Consider the following 27,654-nt stretch of genomic DNA (forward strand, 5'->3'; position numbering starts at 1 on the left):
CAGCAGCTCTCGCTGACCCGTTCTCACTCTGCGACGAGTGACGGGCTGCCTATCACGGACACCTCATCTCAGAGTGGGGTGCGGTCAGCAGCGCTCGCTGACCCGTTCTCACTCTGCGACGAGTGACGCACTGCCTATCACTGACACCTCATCTCAGAGTGGGGTGCGGTCAGCAGCTCTCGCTGACCCGTTCTCACTCTGCGACGAGTGACGGACTGCCTATCACTGACACCTCATCTCAGAGTGGGGTGCGGTCAGCAGCTCTCACTGACCCGTTCTCACTCTGCGGCGAGTGACGGACTGCCTATCACTGACACCTCATCTCAGAGTGGGGTGCGGTCAGCAGCACTCGCTGATCCGTTCTCACTCTGCGACGAGTGACGGACTGCCTATCACTGACACCTCATCTCAGAGTGGGGTGCGGTCAGCAGCTCTCGCTGACCCGTTCTCACTCTGCGACGAGTGACGGACTGCCTATCACTGACACCTCATCTCAGAGTGGGGTGCGGTCAGCAGCGCTCGCTGACCCGTTCTCACTCTGCGGCGAGTGACGGGCTGCCTATCACTGACACCTCATCTCAGAGTGGGGTGCGGTCAGCAGCTCTCGCTGACCCGTTCTCACTCTGCGACGAGTGACGGACTGCCTATCACTGACACCTCATCTCAGAGTGGGGTGCGGTCAGCAGCTCTCACTGACCCGTTCTCACTCTGCGGCGAGCGACGCACTGCCTATCACTGACACCTCATCTCAGAGTGGGGTGCGGTCAGCAGCTCTCACTGACCCGTTCTCACTCTGCGACGAGCGACGCACTGCCTATCACTGACACCTCATCTCAGAGTGGGGTGCGGTCAGCAGCTCTCGCTGACCCGTTCTCACTCTGCGACGAGCGACGGGCTGCCTATCACTGACACCTCATCTCAGAGTGGGGTGCGGTCAGCAGCTCTCACTGACCCGTTCTCACTCTGCGGCGAGCGACGCACTGCCTATCACTGACACCTCATCTCAGGGTGGGGTGCGGTCAGCAGCGCTCGCTGACCCGTTCTCACTCTGCGACGAGTGACGCGCTGCACTGATGCCCCCTTGATGCCCTAATTACCAGCTGCCACTGACAGTTACTTTGCCTTCTTTGCCAAACTCCTGTCTGAATGTAAGGGAGTAAAAACAGGTGTTTTGCGAGTCAATGGCATGCTGTGGGATTTTGCATACTTTCTATGGGTCGAATTGGATTGTTACAGTGTGTGTGCTTCCGGGCCAATGTGAGCTTTCTGATTGGTTGTATGAACGTCGTTTTTGTGTGTGGAATACTGGTCATGGGCTGCAGCAGTGCCAGCCTCCTCAAAAAAGAAAGAGGAAATGATATATTCTCAGAGCAATTAAAATGTCTCCAGGTAACATATTATTGTGGGATTGACTGGCTCCGTCAGAGCCAAGGATCTGTTTCTATGCGCCAGCAGTATGTAAAGTGTATTCATTTAACCGAGGGAGCCATTGATTTTCAGACACTGCACCCAAGACACAGTTAGCAGAGGTCGCCTCTTTCTATTTATGAGCTGTGCTGGAAAACCTATTGCTACAAAGCAGTGGTTGAAGATATAACTGGGCGAGTCCACTTAGCAATAAAAGGGGCCTGTCCTGCAACAACCTTCCAAAGAAATTGCTGTTTTGTTTATTCTGATGTAATTGAAAATTGCTTAGAAACTATAGCTGCCACAACACAAAAGGGTTAATACATGTTGAGCATGTTTTTCCTTCTACATCGAAAAACAACAACTTCTCAGCTTTCATTTCTCTCCTTCTACGCCGGATATTTATTTTAAATAAAACTTGGTTGTACACAGTATCAAACATTTAAAACAAGGATTGACAATTCCAGGAAGTCTAGCTTTAATATGCTAACACGGGCAATCTGAGGCGCTCACAAATGCACATGTGTGCATGCAAGCACATTTATGCCAGACCTGTTGGCTTTGTTAATGCATTATTATAATTCCCCATCACACCTATTTAATTTGCGGCGATCGTTAACCTGTTCAGCATGTAGGATTACAATGACAATGAGTACAGGCCTTCTGACCGCATGGCATGTATGTAAAGTCATGGCTAGTTGGGTTTATTACGGTCGAACTCAATCTTTCTGCTTAGTGAAGCTTCAACTTATGAAAATGGAGGTCTTTGCGGCTGTTCCAATCCATGTGCCCCACAGACCCAGCGGGACCCGTTCAAGTAAGACCTGACTGCGAACAAATGTCATGTGTTCAACAACACAATCCATACATCAAGTGCAATGAAATGAACACGTCAAAGACACATTCACGTTAACAATGTTTGTTTTTATTTGAATACAACACACTAAAAGGCACAGACATACCAGGTTTTGTGAATGCGAGGCTTATAAATAGCAAAGTTGTTTGATGGCGGCCTTTTGCATGCAGAAACCCTTTTTGCACAAATATGGGTTTGTCACGTTCAACGCGGTGCTTTTTTATACAAAACTAGTTTCACGTCAGCTGTTGGCCCCAAAGTAACACACGAAAGAGGAAGAATGTTCTGGAAAACACAAGCCCACCAAGGGGTGAGATGGGACAGACCTGTAGAGGGTCCAGTCATTGTGAGCACTATGTTAAAAGGAATGTTATTTACACAAGAGTTCGCTCCTATCAGGGTTTAGTCCATTCTGGCGTCATCATCTGTCAGCAAAACACGTCTTGAGCACAGGCGGCTATAATTGGAGGGCGTTCGATTCCTGGAATTATTTCACCTAGAATTGATCAGAAAAAACATGTGTTTACCACTTCGGTGCAGAACCATTTCCATTTTACATCTCTGTATTCCCCCCTCCCAATTGTCACTACAGGCATGGGCAATGCCAATAGGCTTGGCTTCTGAAGGAATGTCACCGATGGGTTTATGCACTCACTGTGTCATCATATATGTACTCTATCACTCATCTCTGTACACCTGCAATCATTCATCAATTCACTGACTCACTCAACACTCACCCTCTGACACAACTTCAATGAAACACACACAAACTCAAAAACAAAAGATACATGAAATGAATACAAGGAGAAAAAAAGAAAAAGATGCTACAGTTTAATCACAATAGGCACATCCTTGCAACAACAAAACTAAACACAGCTGCGGGTGTCGGTCCTGTGAAGATACTGCAAATAGTCTATCATTGTTTTAAAGTTCAAGCATGACCCTCACATTTAGAACAAGTTGGCGATCTTGAAATGGTAAAACCATGATACATTATGGACAACATGGTTCCATAATGGACTCCTGATTTAGAGGAAGTGGTCACGTGGGATGCAGCGCCCTGCTGATGAAATGAGCGACAAGCAAGGGTCCCATTAAAACTTCCTGAGGAGTTGTACCATTAAAATAAAAAGACAAGAAGCAAAGACATAAAAGGGAAACTATAAAAGTAGAAAGTTTAAAACTATAGAACTGTCCAACCTGCTGTGACACTGAAACACACTCATTTTCAGGTGAATGTGCGTACCTGATTAGAAAATGCAGTCATTCACAAGGCACAACAGCCCATTACTGATGCCGAATGAACCATGAACCCATGCAATGTGATGTCATAGATGGAAGCAGAGTGCAAATGGCATGCAGATGGGAAAAAAATAAATACTCCCTCTCAAAAAGGCGCAACAAGAATCATCACAGTAAAATTCAACTCCCATGGTTTGTCAGAGTGGGCGACCAACACCAGAACCCTTGACTAATTGGGTAATCTGTGAGATTAAACGTACCCACATAGGTTTCTGCAGCCTGTAAAATAATGTGATAAAAATCCACTATTAAAGGCCTACTGGCTTTACCGTGTACTTTTCACATTTTAAATAAACCAAGCTTACTGCCTTTGTAATGAATTGTTATAATACACAGGCCAGACATATGCCACCAGGAATACAGCCATGAAATTGCAAATGTATATAAAAGTACAGTTGTCAAATCAAAATAACGTTTCTCCTAACAGAGTTTAGCAAAGATTACCAGAGTGCAAATCTCCTTCTATAATCATGGTATGTCAGAAGACGTACAACACCAAAACAATTGCCTACTAAGGTAATCTATGAGATGCCATGTAGAGTAAAACCTAAATACATATTTGTAGGCTTTAATTCAGATTAATAACAATCCACCTTTAAATGCATTTTGGCTATAACATATGCTTTTCACAATCAATATATGTCAGGCCTACTACCTTTATCATAATCGTTCATAATTAACAGGTCAGGCCTATAGCCATGATCATTGATTGGCTTGTCACCATAACCAACTCAGTCCTGCTGCATCAAGTATAAACTTTTCCACAAGCCAAAAGGTGCAATGAAAGCAGTCTTTGTAGTAGAAGGACAAACATCTTGCCCAATGAAATCCTGTACTCAAAGGGAACAAACATATAGGCGGGGCCTAGCCTCTCTTTCGGTAGGACTATGAAAGCTCTTTTTTGTTGGTCACATAAGGGCAGGTGACAGTTGCACTGTCGGGCCACACTTAACAATCCATGAAGCTTAGTGTAGCCCTGGGCTCTCAAACATAAAACTACACTCTGAAGCCTAAAGTTAATGACTGCTCTCCTCCCAGACAGAGAAAAACACCATAACTTATCTTGTTATCTACGACATTTTGGTAGCATATTACACTGGCATGTGTGTGCCCTGACAGTTCAAGCTCAGGCAGCTGGATAAATAAACATAATGATCACAGCTGTGGAGAAGGCAAGACTTTTTGGGGTGAAAGCAGGCAAATTCTGCCTAATAAAAACATGTGCACCTGTCTACAAACATGTGGGTGGAGCAAAAGCCCCTCTCCAAGTAGTTCTTCTTGAATCCTTTTTTAGGTTGATCACATAATGTCTAGTGACAGCTGTACTGTCAACCCAGAACTAACAAGCATTGGCAATGCCAATTGGTCTCGCCATATTGATTATGTTAGTCGTTTATTTTATATTATAAATAATTAATGTAATTTCTTGGTGTGACATGTAAAAGTAGTGTGTAATAGAATCCATGTGATGACTTTGTTTAAAAATTGTTTTATTATCACAGCAAACATTTGTAAGCATAAAAACAGTAAGTAATACATTATATTTAAGTAATTATTGTTACTTTATATAACTTTTATTGCTTTTTGTAATTTTAGACTTATATACAATAGGAAAAATAGTTTTTTTTCATGACCAAGGTGTAGCATACATGTTTTTAAACTTGTAAGTAAATGAAAGAGGTATTCAGTTTGTAGTGGTGGCTCCTTGTGAAAGTGCTGCTTGTCCGTGGGGCATGGCAGTAGAGGTGCATGGTGTGGGGGTAGTAAACTGGCATTAAGCCGTACGGAGCGCGGTGAATAATTATCGAACACAATTTTATTATGCGTGTTGCATTGCAGTGCGTGCAATTAAAGTAGTTTTATTTAAGTATTTATTAAGTGAACTCCCTTTGTTTTAATACCAGAGTTTACTACTCCTCACCCTGCCCCTTCCCTGCCCTGCCTATTGGCCTGCGAGGAGTTCTACTGGCAGTTTATAAGGAAGGGTCTGATAAGGTTAACGTTATGTGTGGAGACCCCGTAATAACAGAAGCAAGTATTGTTCTGAGCTATTTATGTTAAACATTTTTGTAATAAGATCTGAAACAGTGCATTATTTATTTTTTGAGTGTTACATTTTTTGTTTGGCATAGCAGCATGTAAACTGTGCAAATCAATGTTGTATTGGTATAGTTTTATATAAAGGTTATGAACTTTCTATAAAGTTACAATTTTCTAAAGCATTTTTTTGCGCAGCCTGGGACTTTTAGCCATACTGCATATGGCGCTGATACTTTGCATCAATTGAAAAATCTTAGAATTTCAAGTTGCTCAAATGGATGTAATTTGTAATATACAGGACTCAACCACTGAAGGATAAAACGCCAACATTGACCTGCCGAGGCTCTTGTTATAAATGGGTACATAGTGCCATGAGTCAGTAGCGGTCCGTGGAGGGAGTTTGGTGGGGCAGTAAGGCAGGGCGGAGGAGGGGCAGGGTGGGGAAATGTAAACACCGGAATATGGATGAACGGAGGTAAGTACACATTTAAATAAATAAAACTAAACCTGCAAGTCAGTTACAGAGACGTTAATACCTTAACCAGTGGGGTGGGGTGGCAAACACAGTTGGAGGAGAGGCTTCTTCGGGTTAATCGATATCTTTGTTTTCCAACCTTTCCTATTGGACATGTTCTGTTTTCTAACTCTTCTTATTGGTTCTCTATGTATGTTTTAGGTGTGTTCTTGGTTAATGTATATGTCATCTATGTACTATATAAGATTGTGCGCCACGAAGTGAAGTGGCAGTCTCCTGAGAACCTACCTTGTGTACTTCTAGGATAACTGTGCTAGCTGCAGCTAATAAATCCGATCTTTTACGCCTGACAGAGTGTCTCATGTCTCTGTAAGCTAAGCAGGAGAACCCAGGAGATATCAGGTGTACCCTGCGCCGCCAGGCCCATAAGGTTCTGGTTCTTCAGCGTGGAAGCATTGGTAGACACTACAGTTGGTGCAACCAACTTTGCGGGCAGAGGTGCAGCGTTAATATGGGCTGCGGCAGCGAGCAGAGCATTGGAGTCACCATTTGAGTAGAGGGACTGGCGCTCACTGAACCCCAGTCTTCCCACTATAATATATGGGTTTCGGGGTCAATGAGGGGAACTCTTGAAGGGTTTTCTTTGCCCGTTTGCTGTTGAAGGTGCCGTGAAGTTTTGGTTTAGTGTGGGTTGCATAATGGGCGTCTGGTTATAGAGGCCGACACCGGGAGGTTCACGGACACGAAGTTGTGGGACCAGCCCCTCGCAAGGTGAGAAGGATGGTGAAAATAATTGGTAAAGAAAGTTTCCAAAGAGCACTAACACCTATGGCTCGTTTGGGTACATACTCTGGGCGCAGTGAGGTATTTAGGCCACCGGGTGGCACTGTCCCTCGCTTTTACGGTTTCTCCGTACAAGCCATAGTTTTTTCATTACCATTTAATGGCTTTTCTCCTGCAATTTCATTACTGGTACTGTAAAGACGAATGGAACATTCTCGGTGTAATGTCTTGTTTGAATGGGCAGTCTGGGAGAGGTTCTGCGTGGTTATTGTGGTGTTGGGGCCCTAGGCCCTCATGCTCGTAATAACGGACGCAGACATATGGTATAAGGTAGTGGGTTAACTGGCCACGAGCACGTGCGCTCGGCCCTTTTATTAGCAGCGTCACCTGACTCAGTGACGTCTGTGGTGGGTGGGTGTACAGTGTAGGACACACTGCTGAACACTAGAACGTGTCCATGCTAGGACACTACATTCCTCCCAATTTTTAATAACAAAAACCCGGAGTCAAATGTCCAACCTAGGGGAGAAAGAAATATATATACAGACGTAATACAGTGACTAAACTTCTGCAGAGTCGCTCACGCTTCAGCAGCCTGGAGTCACAGACGATGTTCTTCCTGTCGCGGACGATGTTTTTCCTGTCGCGGGCGATCACCAGTTCACTGTGGCACCAGTCATGGGTGCTCGATGGAGTTAGTCTGTTTGACGGCTCTGCCTTGAAGTTGCTCTCACAGTCTTTCTTCGCTTTACTTTCTTGGCGACAAACGCAGTTGTTGAGTTCTTTTGGTTCAGCGCTAGATGTTGCCATTTATCTTTTTAGTCCAGTCCTTTTCTTTATCTGTGGCGTGTGTTCTGTTTTGCCGAAAGACGGGTTATTCGCAAGACACCCCTCTCACCAGGATGCCCCTCTCACAGGTGTTCCCCTGCCACGGGATATCCTTGAGGCCCTCTTCCTCAGATCTGGCCTGGGTTCAGTGTCCTGTATCGTGTTACTCCCATGCCGATAAGTACGGGTGCGGAGGAGACGGCAGGTCTCACCTCAGATGCCGCAGTCAGACCTGGAGGGTGGCTGTTGGCTCCTGTCTTTAGCACGCGAAGTCTTCATCCTCCTAAGACCTTTGCTGAAGGGCGGCTGATGACCATCTCTCGTCGCGGGGATACTCTCTCTCACCGGCATCCCTGAGGCCTTTGCCCCTGAGTCACCACGGCTGGCATTGACCAGTGTCCGTGTAACCCCAAAGGTGGGTGTTTCGAATGATCCGGCCTGCTCACCTCTGCAGATCCCAGGTGTGCTGAGAGCATCATCAAACAGATTGTCTTTTCTCCGTGCCACGGGTGTTCTTCAGGACTTGCGCACTGTGTTCTGACGCTTGTCACCTTCCTTGTCTTTGAGGTGTGAGTAGTCTTGCCACACTCTTCTCTCTGTCCTTGTCTTTGAGGTGTGAGTAGTCTTGCCACACTCTTCTCCTTGTCCTCTATTCTTTCTCCGTGAGGCTGTCATGTCACTCTGACTTCTTTTCCTTCTTACAGTTGCAACCGTGCCACTCAGATCTTTCTTTCCCCTTTTCCTTTAAGTGGCAGACGTGCCACTCTGATATCATCTTCCTTCTTGTAGTGGCAAACGTGCCACTCAGACATCTTCTTTTCTTGTAGTGGCAAACGTGCCACTCAGACATCTTCTTTTCTTGTAGTGGCAAACGTGCCACTGCGATGTCTTCTTTCTTCTAAGTGGCGGACGTGCCATTCTGGTCTCTTCATCTCTTCGCTTCACGACCTACTCTGGACCATTTCTGTTCTCCTCTTATCTGGCCAGGCTTCTACATGCAGCGCGCGCACTCTGCATGTGTTCCCCCTGGTCTTGTCCTCGTCCGAGAACACTCTCTTCATCTTCTTCAGCATTCCGAGTTAGGGTCGTGACCTTCTCTTCATCTTCACCTTTTCACCAGTTACCTTGGTTGAAGTTCGTGGGGCCATGCTCATGGTCCGCTTCGGTCTTCTCCCTTTCACCAGTTGCTTTGGTTCTTCTTGAGCTTCTTGGACCACTTGACGGTCCGCGCTGCCGATCACTGGCAGGATATCTTCGGTCTTGCGTCAGACCTCTTTGTGCAACTCCTGGCGAGTCGGCTTCTTTGGTGCGACCATGTGGCAGGTCGGCTTGGCCTTTGTGGTGCGACCATTTGGCTGGTCGGCTTGACCTTTGTGGTGCGACCGTTTGGCAGGTCGGCTTGGCCTTTGTGGTGCGACCGTTTGGCAGGTCGGCTTGGCCTTGTGGTGCGACCGTTTGGCAGGTCGGCTGGGCCTTTGTGGTGCGACCGTTTGGCTGGTCGTCTTCACGAGGTGCGTCACGTCGTGTGACCCCCTGTGTCTTCTGACTTATCGGGCGCTGGTGCAAGCTTCTCTTCGTACCGTCGTGGTACATCTTCAGTGTCGCGTTGCTCCTTGCGCCGTGTGATCTCTGGTTATCACGCACCCACTCTTTTCCTTCTGTAACTGAGGCGGTGCTTCAGACTGCTGCCTTTGGTTGCTTCTGTGGACGCACTTGCTGCGCACTTCCTCCCGATCCTCTTTTGAGACTTGCTGCCTGGACGAGTCTCTTCAACCCTTGCCACCCAAGGCTGGTGCACTCTGGTGGCTTCACTCCTGCAGCGACTACCCCTGGCCAGTAGGCGTCACCGCACTCCACGCATCCTTGGCCGCAGGTTCTTTCCTGGAGGATTCCTTGTGTGCACTTCTCGGCGTTTGCCACCTCAGTGTGGGCAGTTGTTCAGTCTGTCCTCTTTGCTTCTTGTAGGCAGCCTGGTGCTGCCTCTCTGCGTGCATAATCTGGGTGCCACCATCAAACTTCCTTGTGTCCTTCCGACGGGCGTGACTCACACACCAGCTATTGTGTACTTCAGCAACCTTGAACTGTGCACCCTCTTGGTGTCTTAGTCACTCTTTCCCCAGAATCAGCTGGCTGCCTCACAGCTATTGTGCATTTCCCCTGGCATCCACGGTGATTCTTTTGTCACTTTTGCAGTTGACTACCTGGACCTACTTCGCCCTATGCATTTTCATTCAGCCCTGGCAGTCTTTGACGATTCCCTCGCAGGTTGTACAGTATTCTATTTACTGGGTGTAGTACCGCCCTTTGGCCACCAGATGGCAGTGAAACGCATATCACCGTCAGCTTTGCTTTCTGCTATTTCTTTCGGTGATTTCCTTTGGACCCGATCACCCGTGGAGCAGAGGGAAGGAAGGAAGTCCAACTCCTGGTGAGTGCTTTTTCCTTTGTTAATCACCCGGGCTGTGCAGGGGTGGGGGGCACACTACGACGTGGCCTTGCGTGAGGAGGGAGGTCGGGCTGTGTGAGGGCTTCGCTCTGTACCGGTGAGCCATGTAACCTCCCCTATAACTTTCAAACTCCTTTCCGCCCCGCTTCAGGCCTTATCTCTTCCTGGGCCGCATGCTTGCACTCTCCTCCTCTTGGGGGCACCTCGCGCTCATTTAAAATTTGCGCTTCTATGTCGCCGGACACCCGCAGCTTTCCGGGCTGGTACCTCTGCATCTGGCCCCTTCGTACATGGCCTCAGGCTGGCTATATTCACCGCTTCACCCCCCACCGCGGCAGCTCCACGCAGTTGACACGCTGCGCGCGGGGGAGGGCAGGAGTCACTGCCATACACTGCGGACTGACTCCGTTCAGCAATCCTTTCCCTTAGGGGCTGACCTTTTCTCTCCTCCGCCCCACCGCCGCAGCCTCACTCCTCACGCGCTGCACGGGGTGGGGGGAGGGTCGGCTACTCCCGGGGCTGCTTACTTTTGCTTTTGGACCTTCCGGCCCCTCACAGCAGGCTTCTCTGTCGCGCAGGGGGTTGCTGACGCCTCCGGTCTGCCTCAGGTATCCCGCATTCTTCTCTCTTGGCTCCCCTCCCACCCGCAGCAGCTTCATTCAGTCTCACGCTGTGCGGGGTGGGGGACGGAGCTCCGGCGACCTGGGCACTCACTTCCTTCTACGGCCCCGCACACAAGGAGCCGCCGCTTCTGCTCCCAATGCGGGTGAGCTCCTGCGGACCTTCTACCTTTCGGGGCACTTCACCGCCGGGGGTCACTACAGCAAGCGCGACGGGGTCGGGGTGGGCACCCGACTTCCTCTCTTCACTCTGGGGCTCAGCGACCGCCCGCAGGTCTTCGCGGCGGTGCGGGGTGGGCTCCCGGTCACCGCTTGCGTCAAGGGCTCTTTGCACGCCCGGCGGGCGAGTAAGCGCTGACCTCGCCTGCAGGGGTCACACGCGGCACTTCTCTCCCCCTTTCGATCAGCTGGGCTGCTGCTCACACAGCCAGCTCTCCCTTCACCACCTGCCAACAGGCGGCTGCACACGCGGGATTAGCCCGCTCGTCGCCAATGTGGTGTTGGGGCCCTAGGCCCTCATGCTCGTAATAACGGATGCAGACACATGGTATAAGGTAGTGGGTTAACTGGCCACGAGCACGTGCGCTCGGCCCTTTTATTAGCAGCGTCACCTGACTCAGTGACGTCTGTGGTGGGTGGGTGTACAGTGTAGGACACACTGCTGAACACTAGAACGTGTCCATGCTAGGACACTACAGTTATCATGCACGTTGACATGTTTCTCTGGACGGATTATTTTGAACATCTCGATTTCCAGCTCGTCCTAGATAAGGGCCCTAGTGGAATCTCAGGCTTCAGGTTAGTCGTGGTAAGTTTATTAATGCTCGTAACCTCTTCCCTTTGGCGCCGGTGTTCCGGCCTCCAGCCTGGCCGTTCTTAAGTGGTGGGGAACAATTGAGCAGCACGGTCAATGGCCCTCAGTCCTGCTGGGGGGAGGTGCCCCACTACTGTGTCGGGGGGAGTCCGTGTTTGTTAAATTCAGGGCACGGTGGGCAAGCTGCCCTTAGTGCTATTTAGTGGGGGCTTCGGGCTGTCTTGCTGTGCCCGGGCCCCAGAAAGGGGAGTGTCAGGTATGGTTTCTACACCTCCACACGGTGCAGAGAGTACGGAGTGCCTGAGGAGAGGCCGGGAGGTGACTGCTGGCTGCCATGTGCATGTATCTGAAGGTCTCAAAAGGGGGGATAAGTTTGAGCATGGTCCGTCTGGTTAGTTGTCTGGCCAGTGTGGGCAGAGTGAGAAGGTTTCATTGCATGGTTGCTATTTGGATAGTTCATACCGTTTGGCCACCACGAGGAGGGAACGGTAAATTATGCCATGTCGGAAGTGGGGGAGACTGAGCTCACCTGGTGCTTTAGGGTGCAGTTTGGGGTTCGATGGTGCCCCAATCTATGGGTATTCGTGTCTTCCCCCAAATGCCTCTTTGCAATGCCTTTTTTGTACGCTCAGTGACTTAATTAGGCCGACGGCTGTTGAGTGACTACTTATTCTCTGCGACCCTTGCTGCTCTGTAACTTTCTTCCCGGGCTTCGTGACTTACCTCCACTTGTGACTGTGCTGAAATGTCCGTTTATTGTTTGCAACGCTTTAACTCGAAGTATCCAAAGGCAGAGTTGCGTGGGGCGGGCTATGGCTGCGGAGGAACGAGGTGGAGAAGATGGAAGAGAGAATAAATAGCAGAAGAGTAAGTTTACACTCGGAGCCCGTGAATACTTTAATATTGAAAATATGTATGGAGTCTTCAACACCATAGCCCGTCTTCAGTGCAGGAATGAATATGTCAGCAGAAGTGATGCTTGCAAATATGCTTTATTTGCATATTGTCACCTGTGTTTAAAACTAAGTGGCCGTGTCCTCTGATTGGAGGCTCGTACCTTGCGTTTTTATGTGGTGACATAAGTTCATGTGAAAATATTTCCAGGGATTTCACCGTTATTTTCACTTGTGGTTTAAAAAATTGAAAAATTCGACCCCTTCTTGGTCATGGGACGCTGGTAGATGTTAAATTGAATGTTCCTGCTCTGGCCCTCAGGTGAATCCTGCAGTCCGAAAGGGAGCGCTTAAAGGGTTCAGGAGGAATGAGTTCCGAGTCTGTGTGCTGTTACCCTGGGGGCTGGCTGTCATGGGTGCAGGATGGGGGTGAAGCCTAAAGGTATAGAACAGGGTGGAAACTCTTAGAGCGGAAATAAACAGTGCCCATACCGCTGAATTTAGAAAGCTGGAGACGCTAACAATGATGATTTTGACGGAGAGCGAGGCTCGCCACTTTATCTAAGCCATCCTGCTCCTTAAAAAACAGTAGGTTAGGTCTCGACTGCTAAATTTCACAATATGGATAGAGTGAGAGGTCTTAGATCTTGCATCCTAATATAATATTTGGAGTGTCTTTAATTGATGCGAGCAACCAGGGGTAAGTTCATAAACTGGTTTGTCTTCTCTACAGATATGACCTTGCTGCCCCTCCCGTGAGCTCGAATGACCAAGCAATATGCGGGCGGGGCCTGAAGTGTGCAGGGGGTCGCCTCAGGATAACTGCCTGCAACCGGCCATGCACAGGCCCTGAGGGGCAGCTGGTGCGCTGAACAGAGGGCTGCATCCATGCCGCATTGTGCCCTGCTCCTCTGCTGCTGTGTGTTCGCGGGCTCGGCCCTGCATGGTGAGCTAATGCTTCGGGTTTAGGTGTCCGGAGGGGGGAGAGTTGATTTCATTCAGGCCGCGAGCTTTCTTGACTCCCTGGGGCCGTCGGCGCGAGCGATGCGGCGGACTTGCCACAGCACTGGGGTGGGGGATGGAGTCCGAACTTCTCACTATGCCCAGAGCGAGGGCAGGTGTCCAGGAGGTATGGGACTTCTTGAACCTTCGTATTGCCCTTGTGCACAACTCGGGAGAAAACAGCTTTCTGATGTCCTCCAGTTGAAGCCAGTGTAGGGAAGCCTTCTTCCACCAGGAAGACAAAGTGGCCCCGCCAGGACGCCAGAGCAGTGAAAATGGGCCCTGCGGGAACATTGTATTCGCAGGCCCGATTCATGGTGCTGCCGGGCCCCAGTGTAAGGACGTCTAGTGGTTGTAGCTGGCGCCAAGCAGGGGACAGGAGCCAGTGTCGGCCGTGGAATGAGGCCTGGGTTAGGCAGGCACATGTGCTTGGGCTTTCATCGGTGCAGGTATCAAGCACTATTCATGTCACAGCCCAGGCTCCGACGCTTGCCGCTCCCAAGGGCTGGGAGATTTGTGGACTTGTTTTGCTCCGCTGGGTGCTTTTGCTTTCATTGTTGGAAATGTCCTCTGGTGTGTTCTTGTTGATGGGGATTCCGCGCCTTTGTGAGTGGCCCGGGGAACTTGGCTCATTCTGGCCCCGGGGCACGGCTACCGCGTGCTCTCCTGGGAACAGGGGCGGTACCGTCAGGAGAACAGCCGGATGTGTGTCCTTCCCTGTTTTACATTGCTTGGCAACAGGGGTTTTGTGCTCCCCATTGCGGTCAATAAACTTGTTGTTCAGCGCTTCGTTACCCTTCGGGGGGAGGTAAGCACATATGCAAATGTTATGTTTGGCACAGCCAATGGCATCACAACACGGTAAGGTTTAGGGACATCTCTCTACAAGACATCAAGCAAATGAAAATGAAATAGGAACAAAACAAGCCATGCTGGCTTAGGAAAAAGCATTTGACAGAGACCTCCCAATCACGCACATGAGGTCTCGGTAAGTGTGACAGCCAGTCTGTATGCCAACAATATGTGGTATCTTGAGGCCTACAGCTGCACATGGACAAAGGAGGTATACCCCCAAACTCCCAGCATGCAATGCGTGCACAGCTGGGGGCATTGTTTTTAAATTCCTGATCCCACATGAGAATGGTGGGGCTATGCCAATAGGCTAGGTAATTCGCATGGCGTCTAGAACTCAGGCCATTAAAAGGTGCCCCTCCTGAGTCAGAAGCATCAGCAGGAAAGCCAGAACTAGGCTCCTGGCCATTTGAACTCTACCCTATGCCCCAGTGGATTGGATTAATCATCTAGCTGCTGTGTTAATTGCATGCTAATTTTAGAGGAGTTTCATATGTGATCCCAGAGGCCTAATGGGTAAGACGTTGGCTTCAGTTTTGGGAGCATACAACCTGCATGAAATCTTGAAGTGAGACTGCTGAGGTGCTCTATCATTGTTTGACCCATTCCATGGCCAGGGATTGTTTCTTTTCAAGGCTGAGGCTCAATTGCTTCGTTACGTTGTGAAGTACTTGGGTAGGTTGCCAAAATATTATAACAATGCGGTAATGCAGCAGTTTTGTGGCATGTTGGAACTGGGAGGTAACTTACAAAAACGCATGTTAGATCTGGGAGTCATCGCTACAGGTGGTTTTGTCTGGCTATGGCTGGGTTTTACACATATTTACCTGTTTTACAGGGGGGTACGGTTGATTTCAGTTGATTGGTGGTGTTGATTTGTGTAATGGTCCCATTTGCGGTTGAGCTTGCTATTCTTTGAAGGGAGACATCTAATGCAATGTTCAACACATAAAGGTGACAGTCTCACCATTTCAGAATGAAATCATTTTCAATATGCTACGCAGCCAAGCCAGAATTTTGGCTTCAGTTATCTTATACAACTAAGAAGCATGGTTAAAGCCAACAGTACTGGCGTGTTGTAGGTGTAGTGTGGTTTTGTAGTATATATCTGGAGGCAATGACAGATGCCGCAGAACACCAGCCGGCAGCACACTAAGCTTAGCACGAAACACCAGCGTATAGGTCAGCCATGCCATATTGCATTTACAACGCAAACAGGAGGGAGCCTGTGGGGCACTGTGCTGCCAGAGGACCGAGGCTGAGATAGCACAGGCCTTGTGGGAGACAACCGTTGCCCATGTAGAGTGGTCTCATAGGCGGGGCGTGCCTACCATCGACAGTGAGGGCTTATGAAGCGATGTATGCTTGCTCCTCTCGCATTGGCAGGCAAATTCTGGGTGGGCTTACCTCGGCATGTCTCCTTGCAGTGGTTGCACTGACTCTGGTGATATTGGCTGGCGCAGCGCTTGGTCATCAGTCTACCCTCGTACGGGGGATCATCCTGGGACATTAGGGTTTAGTCACCCTAGAATGATACGCACAACTGGCACACGGTGCGTCAGGGTTTGTGTCACATAGAACTGAGGGATGTCTCAGGGGGCACACTAACTGCCTGTGGTCATGGTGCGGGATAATTATTGTTTTACTCTAGGAAAGTGACCTTATGCCCAGGGTCTGTCTGCCTTTGCCACCGGTTACCAGCTCAATAGTGGGAAGTATAATTTTACACTTATTCTGGAAATTACAACGCAACGAGAGGCGCTGTGAAATGCTGAGCTGCATTGGGCAATTGGGCACGAGGGCCTTTATGAGGAATATCTGCTGGCACCATAAAGAGACAGGTACCATGTACTCTGGGTGGGCATCCCTCTGCAACCATGGGCAGGTTTCAGGTCACTTCAGTAAGATATATTCACCCGCGCTTTAGCCAGGGCAGCAGGCGGGTGGTGGTAGTTGTCATCTAACAAGTGTGCTGCGGTGCACAAAAAGTTTGGTAAACACTGCGTTTGAGCCCAAATGGCGACAGGGTATTATTGACCTTGGCATTACCTTTATTCAGGAAAAGTGCAGGTAGTTGCACAGAATGTTCCACTCTGGTTCCCACAGACTTGCCTGCCCCCTGGGTTATCCTTCTATGGGCTAGAACCTGAGATTGGAATGGGCATCTTCTGCTACCAGTGTCCCAAATACGTTGATGGTCAACGCTGGGGTAGATGTACCATGAAGGGCATGATTACTACTTGGGTTTTCCCTAAGTTTTGGGGTCAAATTAGGTTGGAGCATTAATTCTACAGTCCTTAGGAAGCATCCAGCTTTCCTTCAATACAAGTAAGGGCAGTTGGCGATAGATAAGTATCAGCGAGTGGGTAACAGACACCGGCTGTTCAGTGACATCGTGCGCCGGGGGCACGCGCGCTTCACAAACATAGAGCTGCAACCAGAAGGGTGCCAAGTGGCAACAACCAGTAATCGGGTTTAAGATGTGTGTCTCTGGCCTTGCAGCTGTGCGAAGCCAGTATCATTTAGAGGTACGCCCAGGTGAAAATTGGGTGCTTCTTAATGTTCTCATGACCAATGCGGTTTGTGGTATCTCCCAGTGGATCCACTGACAGTGTACAGCAGCTAACATGAAACTGGGAATCTGGGATTCCGACACTTTTACGAGTTTAAGCATCCAGGGTCAGAGAAGGTTAGCAGGTATTGGCATTGGTGACCCAACGGCAGTTAAGCAAGCGAGGTGCACTTCAGAAGTTGTCTCGACATGAAAGTGTGAGGTGTCGCCAATAGCAGGCATAATACATACAGGGTCAAACCAGATTTCACAACAATAAGGCGTTCACCAGGGTTAGCTCCCTAAGGAGTCAGTGCAATTGTCTGGTCAATGGGGGGAAGTAAGTGCACCCCAGTGCACTTACTTCCCTAAGTCACTTTACTAAGTGACAGGTCAATTTACTAAGTGACCTGTTCCTGCGGTCAAGCTCAAAAGCCCCGCACGGTCAGCTAGATTAGTCATGCTTGGTGTGGACACGGTCAGCCAACTTAGTGTGCTGCCGTCCCAATAAATGGGGTAATAAGGTGTCAAGCACAATGGGCTACTATTGCAGACAGTGCGCATTGTGCAAATAAGACAGATTCTCGAAGCGGGTATTCCTAGGGGGTTTCACCACAGAGGGAGCTGAGTGGCCGAAATTCCCATAAGGAATGCAGGGTAAGTGCTGGAGGGGAGTCTTGCTCAGTGTCACACACTTCTAGTTATGAACATTCCTGTGCGTCATGATTTCGAAAGCTAAGGGACTGCTCATATGTTAAGGACAACCCTTCTCGCCCTATAGCCAATGTAGGCAGATGGGTTATGGGAGTGGTCACCCAGCAAGTGGGCTGCAGTCCCATAGATGTTGGACACAGGTGTTCAGGTACGCACCGTGCTAGAAGGACGGCAGCTAGGTAAGAGCAGCAAAGAGATGGGGCATTGTGAGCCAGGGTGTCTAAAACCGTCCCGCCCAGAGTTGGCGCGGGGCTGAGTCATGTGACGCAGTGGAGCTTTCCCGTAGGGAGTGAATAGTTCTTGGCACAACTTCACAGGCCAAAAGGGCCTTCTGTTTCATCAGACACTAGCTGAACCAGGCTAACGCCAAGGGCTATTGGGATAAAGATGGGGTCATTTATAACCAGTAGGGATGGTTCACATTCCTCTAGAGTTGCAGGAGGCTCTAGACAGGAGAGGTTGCGGGTAAGACTATAGCTGTTTTGGTGGGGGCTCTGGCGGCGACGGTGGCCACCTCCAGAGCTGTGGCGGAGTTACAGGGCGATCTGGAAGCAGACGGGTACAGAAGGGTACCTCTGCGCTGCACCATAGGGGATCCCAGAGCCAAATCCTAGGAGCCTCATGGGAGGTTCCTGGGAAACCACGTCGGCGCCCCGTTAGTCCTTCGGGCGGTTGTGGGCCTGAACAACCAGGGGTTTGCTATGCTACGCTCCGCCCTGAAAGGGACGTGAGTAATAAGGGACCATGTGTCACGTGATCCGGGAAGGGGATCACCAGAAGGGGCAGCACAGATGGGGTTCGACCCAGTGCTGCTTGGCTCATCAGACGGGCAGGCGGCCCAGTTGGTTGCCTGCCCTTGGATCGCCGTAAGATAACCCACCATATTACAATTCGGTGTATGTAATAAATCTGCAGCAACTTTACCCAAGCAAGAAATGTGTTGTGTGTTTATTTATTAGCATGCATTTACGTTGGAGGGGTGGGGAAGGCTGCCAATGGTGATACTAGGCCCACCGCACCTTGGAAACGAATGGCGGAACTTGTATTTCATCATCACTATGTTCATTAACTTCTTTGCTGGTCCTATATATAAACTATATGGCATAGCTGTATATTGCAGGAAAACGCATCTATACCCTATGAAACGCAACTTTCACTACGGAGAACATGGGCGCCCAGGACTGTCTGTAGCAAATTCATTAGCCCACTCAACTGCCTTAACACTAATGGTATCAATCTGTTAATTTAGGTTGCAACTAGCAGTACAAAAACAGATCAGATATTACATAAGTAGACACAGGATTCTGTCTGCTTTCGCTAAGACTAGACTGAGTGTAACAGTGTAAAATAGGTGGGGGCGATGAGGGGGGTGGGGACAGTACTGGTGTCCAAACTGTTCAACCTGCCAAAGTTTAAAATAGCGCAGCTGCAAAACTATATGCATTTGTTCCTGGGAGACACACGATCAGCAGGGGCTGAAACCTATTGCAGTTTATAAACATTACGCACTTAGCATAACACTTTGCCTGAACACAATTGGCAGCGGCTAAAACATTTTCCATTTTATAAATATTACGCGCTTAACGTTAAATAAGCATAGTACAAAAAATAAAATGTAATTTGTAAAATGTTTGCAAAAAATTATACAAAAAACACCTCTACTAAAGCATCAACACTCATTCCAATATTTGTATTAAGTTCTGAAAATTTTGTTTTGCATTTGAATTACAGCAAAACAAGCACTGGATTTATGACAAACTAAATATTTGGGCACAACATTTGTAACACGGCACCAGATGCAGCTCAAGTCTGCAAAGAGTTTCCAAGCAAACGGACAGAAGGTCATAAAACCCTCGACCCCCACTCCACTTCTAAACAGGACACAAGGAATTCTTCAGGTGGAGCAAAAGGACCCCATACAACATGTGCTTATCTTGAGGAAGTGCATTCGTCAAAGACTCTAAAAATGGCCAAAAAGCAGAAATCAGGCCCCACCAACACCACAGGTTGTCCATGGGCTGTTACTGGAGCTCTAATACACATTAAAACAGGCACTAACAAAGGCAAAAAATGCAACAGTGGGCATTTTCTAAAACACTACAAACATACAATTTCAATAAAAGGCATTTAAAGTTCGTAGAACAGATCACAACTAGTCTATGCTGGTAGCTGAAACATACAGTAACATATATGCAACTGCTAAATTTACCACAGTTTCAAAGTAAAGCAACTGCCTTACATCAAAGTTTATTCTTAACCGAAAGCACTACAGCTCATACAAAGAGCAAACATGCAAATGTTTCTGCATAGTAACACTGCTGTGTGGTGTGCCTCACAGCACATGCCTCCGGCCCAATTTTTTGCCAACTAATTTATCGCCCAGAGTCTGATTAGTTTCCGTGTTGGACCCGGCCCTCGTAACATAGTCAGACCTGACCCCTGCACCTCACACCAGCCCCGAGCCCCTGGCCTAGCCGATCCTTCCCACCAGAACACACGCACCCGACCCGGACTTCCCCCGTCCATAGGCCTTCCTCCTTCGGCCACCCCGGGCCCGCGTGCCCACTGCATGCACCAAGATGGCCGCCCGGCCCCAGCGCGACCCTAGGCTACAGGCGCCACTCCGGCTGGAGGACATCGCGCCCCCCTTGGGATGAGAGAGGGAGGAGCAGTTTCCATCAGACCTCTGCGCTTCCCTGGGACGGTGGGTTTCGATCGACCTGCCGGCCTCCCTGAGGGCTGGCTCCACGCCTGCTGGGTGTCTGGGGCTCCTCCCGACCCGGCCCTGAAAGGATCAAAGGACAATGGCAGGAAACCCCCAACAAGCGACCCCCAGGTGACAAGACCCCTGCCTGCACAGACTCCGGACATCAAAGAGGAGTCGCCCTATAACAAGGGGTGCTCTGGGACTGTCCGGCAGATTCGCCTTGGAACCACCTGAGCCCTGCTGAGTGACTTGCGGCTCCCTGAAAGATCGTAAGACCTCCGAACTTGTGCTTGAGCCCTGCTGAGTGACTCGCGGCTCCCTGAAGATCGTAAGACCTCCGAACTCGTGCTTGAGCCCTGCTGAGTGACTCGCGGCTCCCTGAAGATCGTAAGACCTCCGAACTTGTGCTTGAGCCCTGCTGAGTGACTCGCGGCTCCCTGAAGATCGTAAGACCTCCGAACTTGTGCTTGAGCCCTGCTGAGTGACTCGCGGCTCCCTGAAGATCGTAAGACCTCCGAACTTGTACTCGAGCCTGCTGAGTATCTCGCAGTGCCCACCGACTCCCTTGGTCCCGCCGGACCCCACGACGACAAGCGTATCCCCCCAGCTCGAGGATTGTGAGCTGTGCGCCGGATACGCTCCTGCATTTGATCCATTCCCCCCAAAGACTGTCCCGCTACCTCCTAACCCCCCTCCAAGACTTTGTGAGCCCGCGCTCCACTTGTATATATATTGCCTTGCGGATCATAAAGATCTTACCACTCCGATCTGATAAAGATTTGCTCTTAAGAACTCTCGGTGTTGTGTCTCTTTGTCATGTGGTGCCGAGTGTACGATCCTAGATACGAGATTCCTCCCCTGAGGAGTCTCCCGCCAGTGCCCGGCTACGATACCTCGAGGGTTGGTCTCAGGCCAGTCAGGGCCCCCTCCGGGCCCCTCTGAGGTCGCCTTCTAACATTGGTGGCAGCGGTGGGATTCGGGCCCATAATCTAGAGATCGTACCGTGAACGGCTGACGCACTACCGACAAAGATGGCAGAACGAAGCGCCGTGGTTCTCGTAGAAGACGACGCCAGCACCGTGTTCCAGGTGGAACAGCTGGAAGAGTACACTCACAGAGAACGAAAGCAATTCTGTAAGGAACTCAGAATCGCTACCACTGGTCTCAACACCAAAGAAGATATGCAAAAGGCACTGAAAGCTTGGGTGGATTCTGGAGCCTCCCGCCCAGAAGGAGCGGTGGAGCCCCACGACGAAGCAGGACCCTCCCAAGGAGAACGCAGCAGCAACCAGGTGCGAGGCTTCGTACCAGACGGGGGCCTATCCCCGGAGGAACTCGCAGACAGAGAAAAAAGTCGCCATCACGAGCTCGAATTAGCCAAACTCAAAATTGAGGGCGAATTGAAATTAGCAGAGAAAAAGCTAGCAGTAGAACAGTTGCAAGTGCAAGGAGAACTGGAGGAGAAGAAACTCCAACGAGAACACGAGGGAAGGAGACTTCAACTAGAACATGAACGCAGCTTGAAGGAGATAGAACTGAAGGCAAGAAGCGAAGAAGCGCGGCCCCCGGGGAACCGTGAGGCGGCCGCCCCGACGGAACAGAAGGTCCACATCCCCAAGGATGTGGTCAAGGAATATTACAAGAATGATGACATTCAGCAGTGGTTTCGGGCCTACGAGGTCGCCATGACCTCCCATCGGGTCCCGCAGAAGGATTGGTGGGCTGGGCTATGGGGACGGTTCCTGAGCGAAGGGAGAGACACCCTGCTCGACCTACCCACCTCCATGCAGACCTCCTATGAACACATGAAAGCGGCCCTCCTCACAAGGTACGGCCTCACCCCGGAGATGTACCGCCAGTGGTTCCGGGACTGCAGGAAGATCCCGGGTACCACCTGGGTGGAATATGTGAATTTCTTCAGCCGTGCCTTCGATGGGTGGATCAAGGGCAGCAAGGTAACCACCCTGGAAGAACTAACTGACCTTATGTTATGGGAACACCTGGCTGCCAACTGCTTTGTGGAACTACGCCAGCATCTGCTCGACAGCAAGCTCACGGACCCGAGAAAGCTGGCTGTCGAGGCGGATCGCTGGACCAACACCCGGGTCTCCCGGGGCCCTGTAGGAGAGTACCCCCGAGCCAGTCAGGGACCACTCCGCCAGAGAGGGGGGGAAACCAGGGAGGGCAGAGAGAGCCCCAGACTAGTCCCCCGAAGTCCCAACCTCCGCCTTTCCCGGCACCCCCACCAGCTGTATCCGGCCCCCCCCTGAGACGGGGGCACCGGGTAACCATCACTTGTTTCCGTTGCCAGAAGCCCGGGCATTACGCCAACGACCCTGAATGCTCCATGGCCCCACGCACCAACCAGGCAGCACCCCCCGCTAGACAGATAGCCAATGTAGCCCTGGGGGAGGAGGTTGAGGAGGCCGAGGAGTGGGAACCAGCCGCTATGGCCCTAATGTCCTTAGGGGATAGGGAGATGGTCCCTGGGAGCCTCCTGCCCTCTAACACAAAGAAATATGGCCAGCTCGTCACGATCAATGGCCACCAAGTAGAAGCCCTCCGCGACACCGGGGCCAGCATCACTGGTGTCCTCAGCCATTTAGTCCACGAGGACCAGGTCCTCCCCAACGTATTTTGCCCTGTCATTTCAGCTGACAACACAGAAAGCCTATGTAAGGTAGCCCTGGTGCCCTTCGAGTGGGGAGGGGTGGTCGGTAAACTGAAGGTCGCAGTGAGAACATCCCAGCCCGTCGACTGTCTCCTGGGGAACGACCTGGAAAGTTCCCCCTGGGGGCAAGTTGAGCGCAAGACCCACCTAGGGATGATGGGCCTCCCTGAGTGGGTGTGCGCCACCACTCGATCCATGGCGGCTCGACTGACCCCCCTGAGGGACGTCGACGACGCCCCGACCCCTGAAGATGGGATGGTCCCAGCCGAGGGCCCCCACATCCCCCCACCGGAAGAGTCGCTCGCCAGTAACGACCCGCCGCCTTCCGACTCCACCTCAGACACCGAGTTAGGCGATCTGCCCGAATTAGCACAGTGGCGCCACGAAGGGGGCCCCTCCCGGGAGGAGTTCTGCCGAGAGCAGGCTACCTGTCCCTCCCTGGTCGGGCCCCGGCAACAGGCAGAGGCCCAGGCCGTAGGCGGCCAGACGGGGACGCACCGGGTCTATTGGGAGAATGACCTTCTGTACAGCGAACAGAAGTCGGTGGAGCTAGGGTCCAGCCGGGTGCTGGTGGTACCACTACGCTTCCGAAACCTCCTCCTGGGCTTGGCCCACGACGTCTCCCTCGCAGGCCACTTGGGTCAGGACAAAACATACAGTTGCCTCGTGACTCACTTCTACTGGCCTAGAATGAAAGCCGATGTAGAATCCCACTGCTTGTCCTGTCCCACGTGCCAGGCCAGTGGGAAGAGTGGAGGGAAGCGCAAGGCTCCCCTCCAGCCCTTCCCTGTCGTCAGTACCCCTTTTGAGCGGGTCGGGATCGACATTGTGGGACCTCTGGACCCCCCAACTTCCCAGGGGCACCGGTTCATCCTCGTCCTGGTGGACCATGCCACTCGTTACCCTGAGGCCATTCCCCTGCGCACCGTCACGGCCCCCGTGGTGGGCCGGGCGCTGATGGGGATCTTCTCCCGCATGGGTTTTCCCCGCGAGGTCGTGAGCGATCGCGGGACCAACTTTATCTCCCGATACATGAGGTCCTTATGGCAACAGTGCGGGGTGTCCTACAAGTTCACCACCCCGTACCACCCCCAAGGAAACGGCCTGGTAGAGCGGTTTAACCGGACTGTGAAGGGGATGATCGCGGGCCTGGAAGAGCCTCTCCGGCGTAAGTGGGACCTCCTGCTCCCCTGCCTCCTATTCGCATACCGAGAAGTTCCCCAGAAATCCTTGGGTTTCAGCCCCTTCGAGTTACTCTACGGGCACCCCGTCAGGGGGCCCCTCAGCCTGGTCAAAGAAGAGTGGGAGGCGGCGCCCGAGGCACCCCCCGAGACGTGTTCCGTTACGTCCTGACCCTCCGCAATCAGACTAGGAGGTTCCGGGAATTGGCAGAGGCCAATCTGGAGGCGAGTCAGGAGGAGATGAAGCGCTGGTACGACCAGAACGCCGCACTACTAGAGTTTCAGCCGGGCCAGCTGGTGTGGGTCATGGCCCCCGTGAAACCCTGCGCTCTCCAGGATAAATGGACCGGGCCCTTCAAAGTAGTTGAGCGAAAGAGCCCGGTCACGTACTTGGTAGACGTCCAGTCACCCCGGGACCCCCTCCGGGTCCTCCACGTGAACCGCCTCAAGCCCCACTTTGTGCGGACAGAGCTGAGCCTCCTACTGGCCACTGACGACGGGTCCGAAGAAGAGTCGGATCCTCTCCCGGATCTTCTATGCACCAAGGAGAGGGACGGCTCCGTAGAAGGAGTGAACCTCTCCCCGTCTCTCACGCCCCAGCAACGTGAGGATTGCCGCCAGCTCCTAGGGCAGTTTCCGGACCTTTTCTCCCTGGTCCCCAAGGTCACCGACTGGTGTGTCCATGACGTCGATACCGGAGACAGCCCACCAGTGAGACACCGAGCCTACCGAGTCCCCGATCGGGTCCGGTCCTGTATCCAAGCCGAAGTCTCGAAAATGTTGACCCTAGGCGTGATCGAACCCTCAGACAGCCCCTGGGCCAGCCCCGTGGTCCTGGTCCCAAAAGCAGCCGCCCCCGGGGTCGTCCCGGAACTCCACTTTTGCGTGGACTACCGGGGACTCAATGAGGTCACCCGAGCCGATGCCCACCCCATTCCCCGAGCCGACGAGCTCATTGACCGGCTCGGAGCTGCACGGTTCCTCAGCACCTTCGATCTCACCTGCGGCTACTGGCAAATTGCGCTCACAGAGGGAGCCAAGGAGCGGTCCGCCTTCTCCACCCCGGATGGGCACTATCGCTTTCGCGTAATGCCCTTCGGGATGAAAAATGCCCCGGCCACCTTCCAGCGACTGGTAAATAGAGTCCTGGCCGGGCTGGAAAAATTCAGCGCTGCATATCTCGACGATATCGCAGTTTTTAGTTCCGAATGGAATGGAGTGAGCACCTCCAACACCTCCGGAGGGTGCTAACCGCCCTACGCCAGGCGGGCCTCACCGTGAAAGCCAGCAAATGCCAGATTGGGCAAGGTTCGGTAACCTACCTGGGGCACCAGGTCGGAAGCGGGCAGGTCGCCCCTCTACAGCCCAAAATCGACGCCATCCTAGCCTGGGAACCCCCCACCACCCAAACAGAGGTCCGAGCCTTTCTGGGCCTCACGGGCTACTATCAGAGATTCATCCGGAATTACGGCAGCCTGGTCGGTCCCCTCACGGAACTCACGTCCAAGAAGCAGCCCAAGAAGATACAGTGGTCCCCTGCCTGCCAAGAGGCGTTCAATGCCCTGAAAATGGCCATGTGTACGGCCCCAGTCCTCCAGGCCCCCGATTACTCCAAAGAGTTTGTGGTACAAACTGATGCCTCCGAGCATGGCATCGGGGACGTCCTCTCCCAAGTAAATGACCAGGGTCTGGACCAGCCCGTGGCCTTCCTCAGCCGAAGGCTGTTGCCCCGGGAACAGAGATGGAGTACCATCGAGCGCGAGGCGTTCGCAGTAGTCTGGGCCCTCAAGAAGCTACACCCTTACCTGTTCGGCACCCATTTCAGGGTCCAGACCGACCATCGCCCCTTGCGATGGCTCATGCAGATGCGAGGAGAAAACCCCAAGCTTCTGCGGTGGTCAATCTCCCTCCAGGGGATGGATTTCACCGTGGAACATCGCCCTGATACGGACCACGCCAACGCCGATGGCCTCTCCCGATTCTTCCGCCTCAGCGAAGAGAACCCCCAAGAACATGGGTAGTTCTCTCCGGCTTTCAGCTGGGGGGGACACGTGTTGGACCCGGCCCTCGTAACATAGTCAGACCTGACCCCTGCACCTCACACCAGCCCCGAGCCCCTGGCCTAGCCGATCCTTCCCACCAGAACACACGCACCCGACCCGGACTTCCCCCGTCCATAGGCCTTCCTCCTTTGGCCACCCCGGGCCCGCGTGCCCACTGCATGCACCAAGATGGCCGCCCGGCCCCAGCGCGACCCTGGGACGGTGGGTTTCGATCGACTTGCCGGCCTCCCTGAGGGCTGGCTCCACGCCTGCTGGGTGTCTGGGGCTCCTCCCTACCCGGCCCTGAAAGGATCAAAGGACAATGGCAGGAATCCCCCAACAAGCGACCCCCAGGTGACAAGACCCCTGCCTGCACAGACTCCGGACATCAAAGAGGAGTCGCCCTATAACAAGGGGTGCTCTGGGACTGTCCGGCAGATTCGCCTTGGAACCACCTGAGCCCTGCTGAGTGACTCGCGGCTCCCTGAAAGATCGTAAGACCTCAGAACTTGTGCTTGAGCCCTGCTGAGTGACTCGCGGCTCCCTGAAGATCGTAAGACCTCCGAACTCGTGCTTGAGCCCTGCTGAGTGACTCGCGGCTCCCTGAAGATCGTAAGACCTCCGAACTTGTGCTTGAGCCCTGCTGAGTGACTCGCGGCTCCCTGAAGATCGTAAGACCTCCGAACTTGTGCTTGAGCCCTGCTGAGTGACTCGCGGCTCCCTGAAGATCGTAAGACCTCCGAACTTGTACTCGAGCCTGCTGAGTATCTCGCAGTGCCCACCGACTCCCTTGGTCCCGCCGGACCCCACGACGACAAGCGTATCCCCCCATCTCGAGGATTGTGAGCTGTGCGCCGGATACGCTCCTGCATTTGATCCATTCCCCCCAAAGACTGTCCCGCTACCTCCTAACCCCCCTCCAAGACTTTGTGAGCCCGCGCTCCACTTGTATATATATTGCCTTGCGGATCATAAAGATCTTACCACTCCGATCTGATAAAGATTTGCTCTTAAGAACTCTCGGTGTTGTGTCTCTTTGTCGTGTGGTGCCGAGTGTACGATCCTAGATACGAGATTCCTCCCCTGAGGAGTCTCCCGCCAGTGCCCGGCTACGATACCTCGAGGGTTGGTCTCAGGCCAGTCAGGGCCCCCTCCGGGCCCCTATGAGGTCGCCTTCTAACATTGGTGGCAGCGGTGGGATTCGGGCCCATAATCTAGAGATCGTACCGTGAACGGCTGACGCACTACCGACAAAGATGGCAGAAGGAAGCGCCGTGGTTCTCGTAGAAGACGACGCCAGCACCGTGTTCCAGGTGGAACAGCTGGAAGAGTACACTCACAGAGAACTAAAGCAATTCTGTAAGGAACTCAGAATCGCTACCACTGGTCTCAACACCAAAGAAGATATGCAAAAGGCACTGAAAGCTTGGGTGGATTCTGGAGCCTCCCGCCCAGAAGGAGCGGTGGAGC

At 51.9% G+C, this 27,654-nt stretch overlaps 1 gene segment (V, D, J or C); it reads right to left on the minus strand.

Moving 5' to 3' along the window:
• Positions 1-2,310: 2,310 nt before the first annotated feature.
• LOC146869610 (Ig mu chain C region membrane-bound form-like) overlaps positions 2,311-27,654 on the minus strand; it is a 130,924-nt gene continuing 105,580 nt past the window's right edge. The window contains 1 exon segment of the C gene segment in view: positions 2,311-2,759. Within this exon segment, the coding sequence occupies positions 2,751-2,759 (9 nt within the window).

The sequence above is a fragment of the Triturus cristatus genome, chromosome 1_1, assembly GCF_964204655.1.
Source record: "Triturus cristatus chromosome 1_1, aTriCri1.1, whole genome shotgun sequence".
Taxonomy (NCBI): domain Eukaryota; kingdom Metazoa; phylum Chordata; class Amphibia; order Caudata; family Salamandridae; genus Triturus; species Triturus cristatus.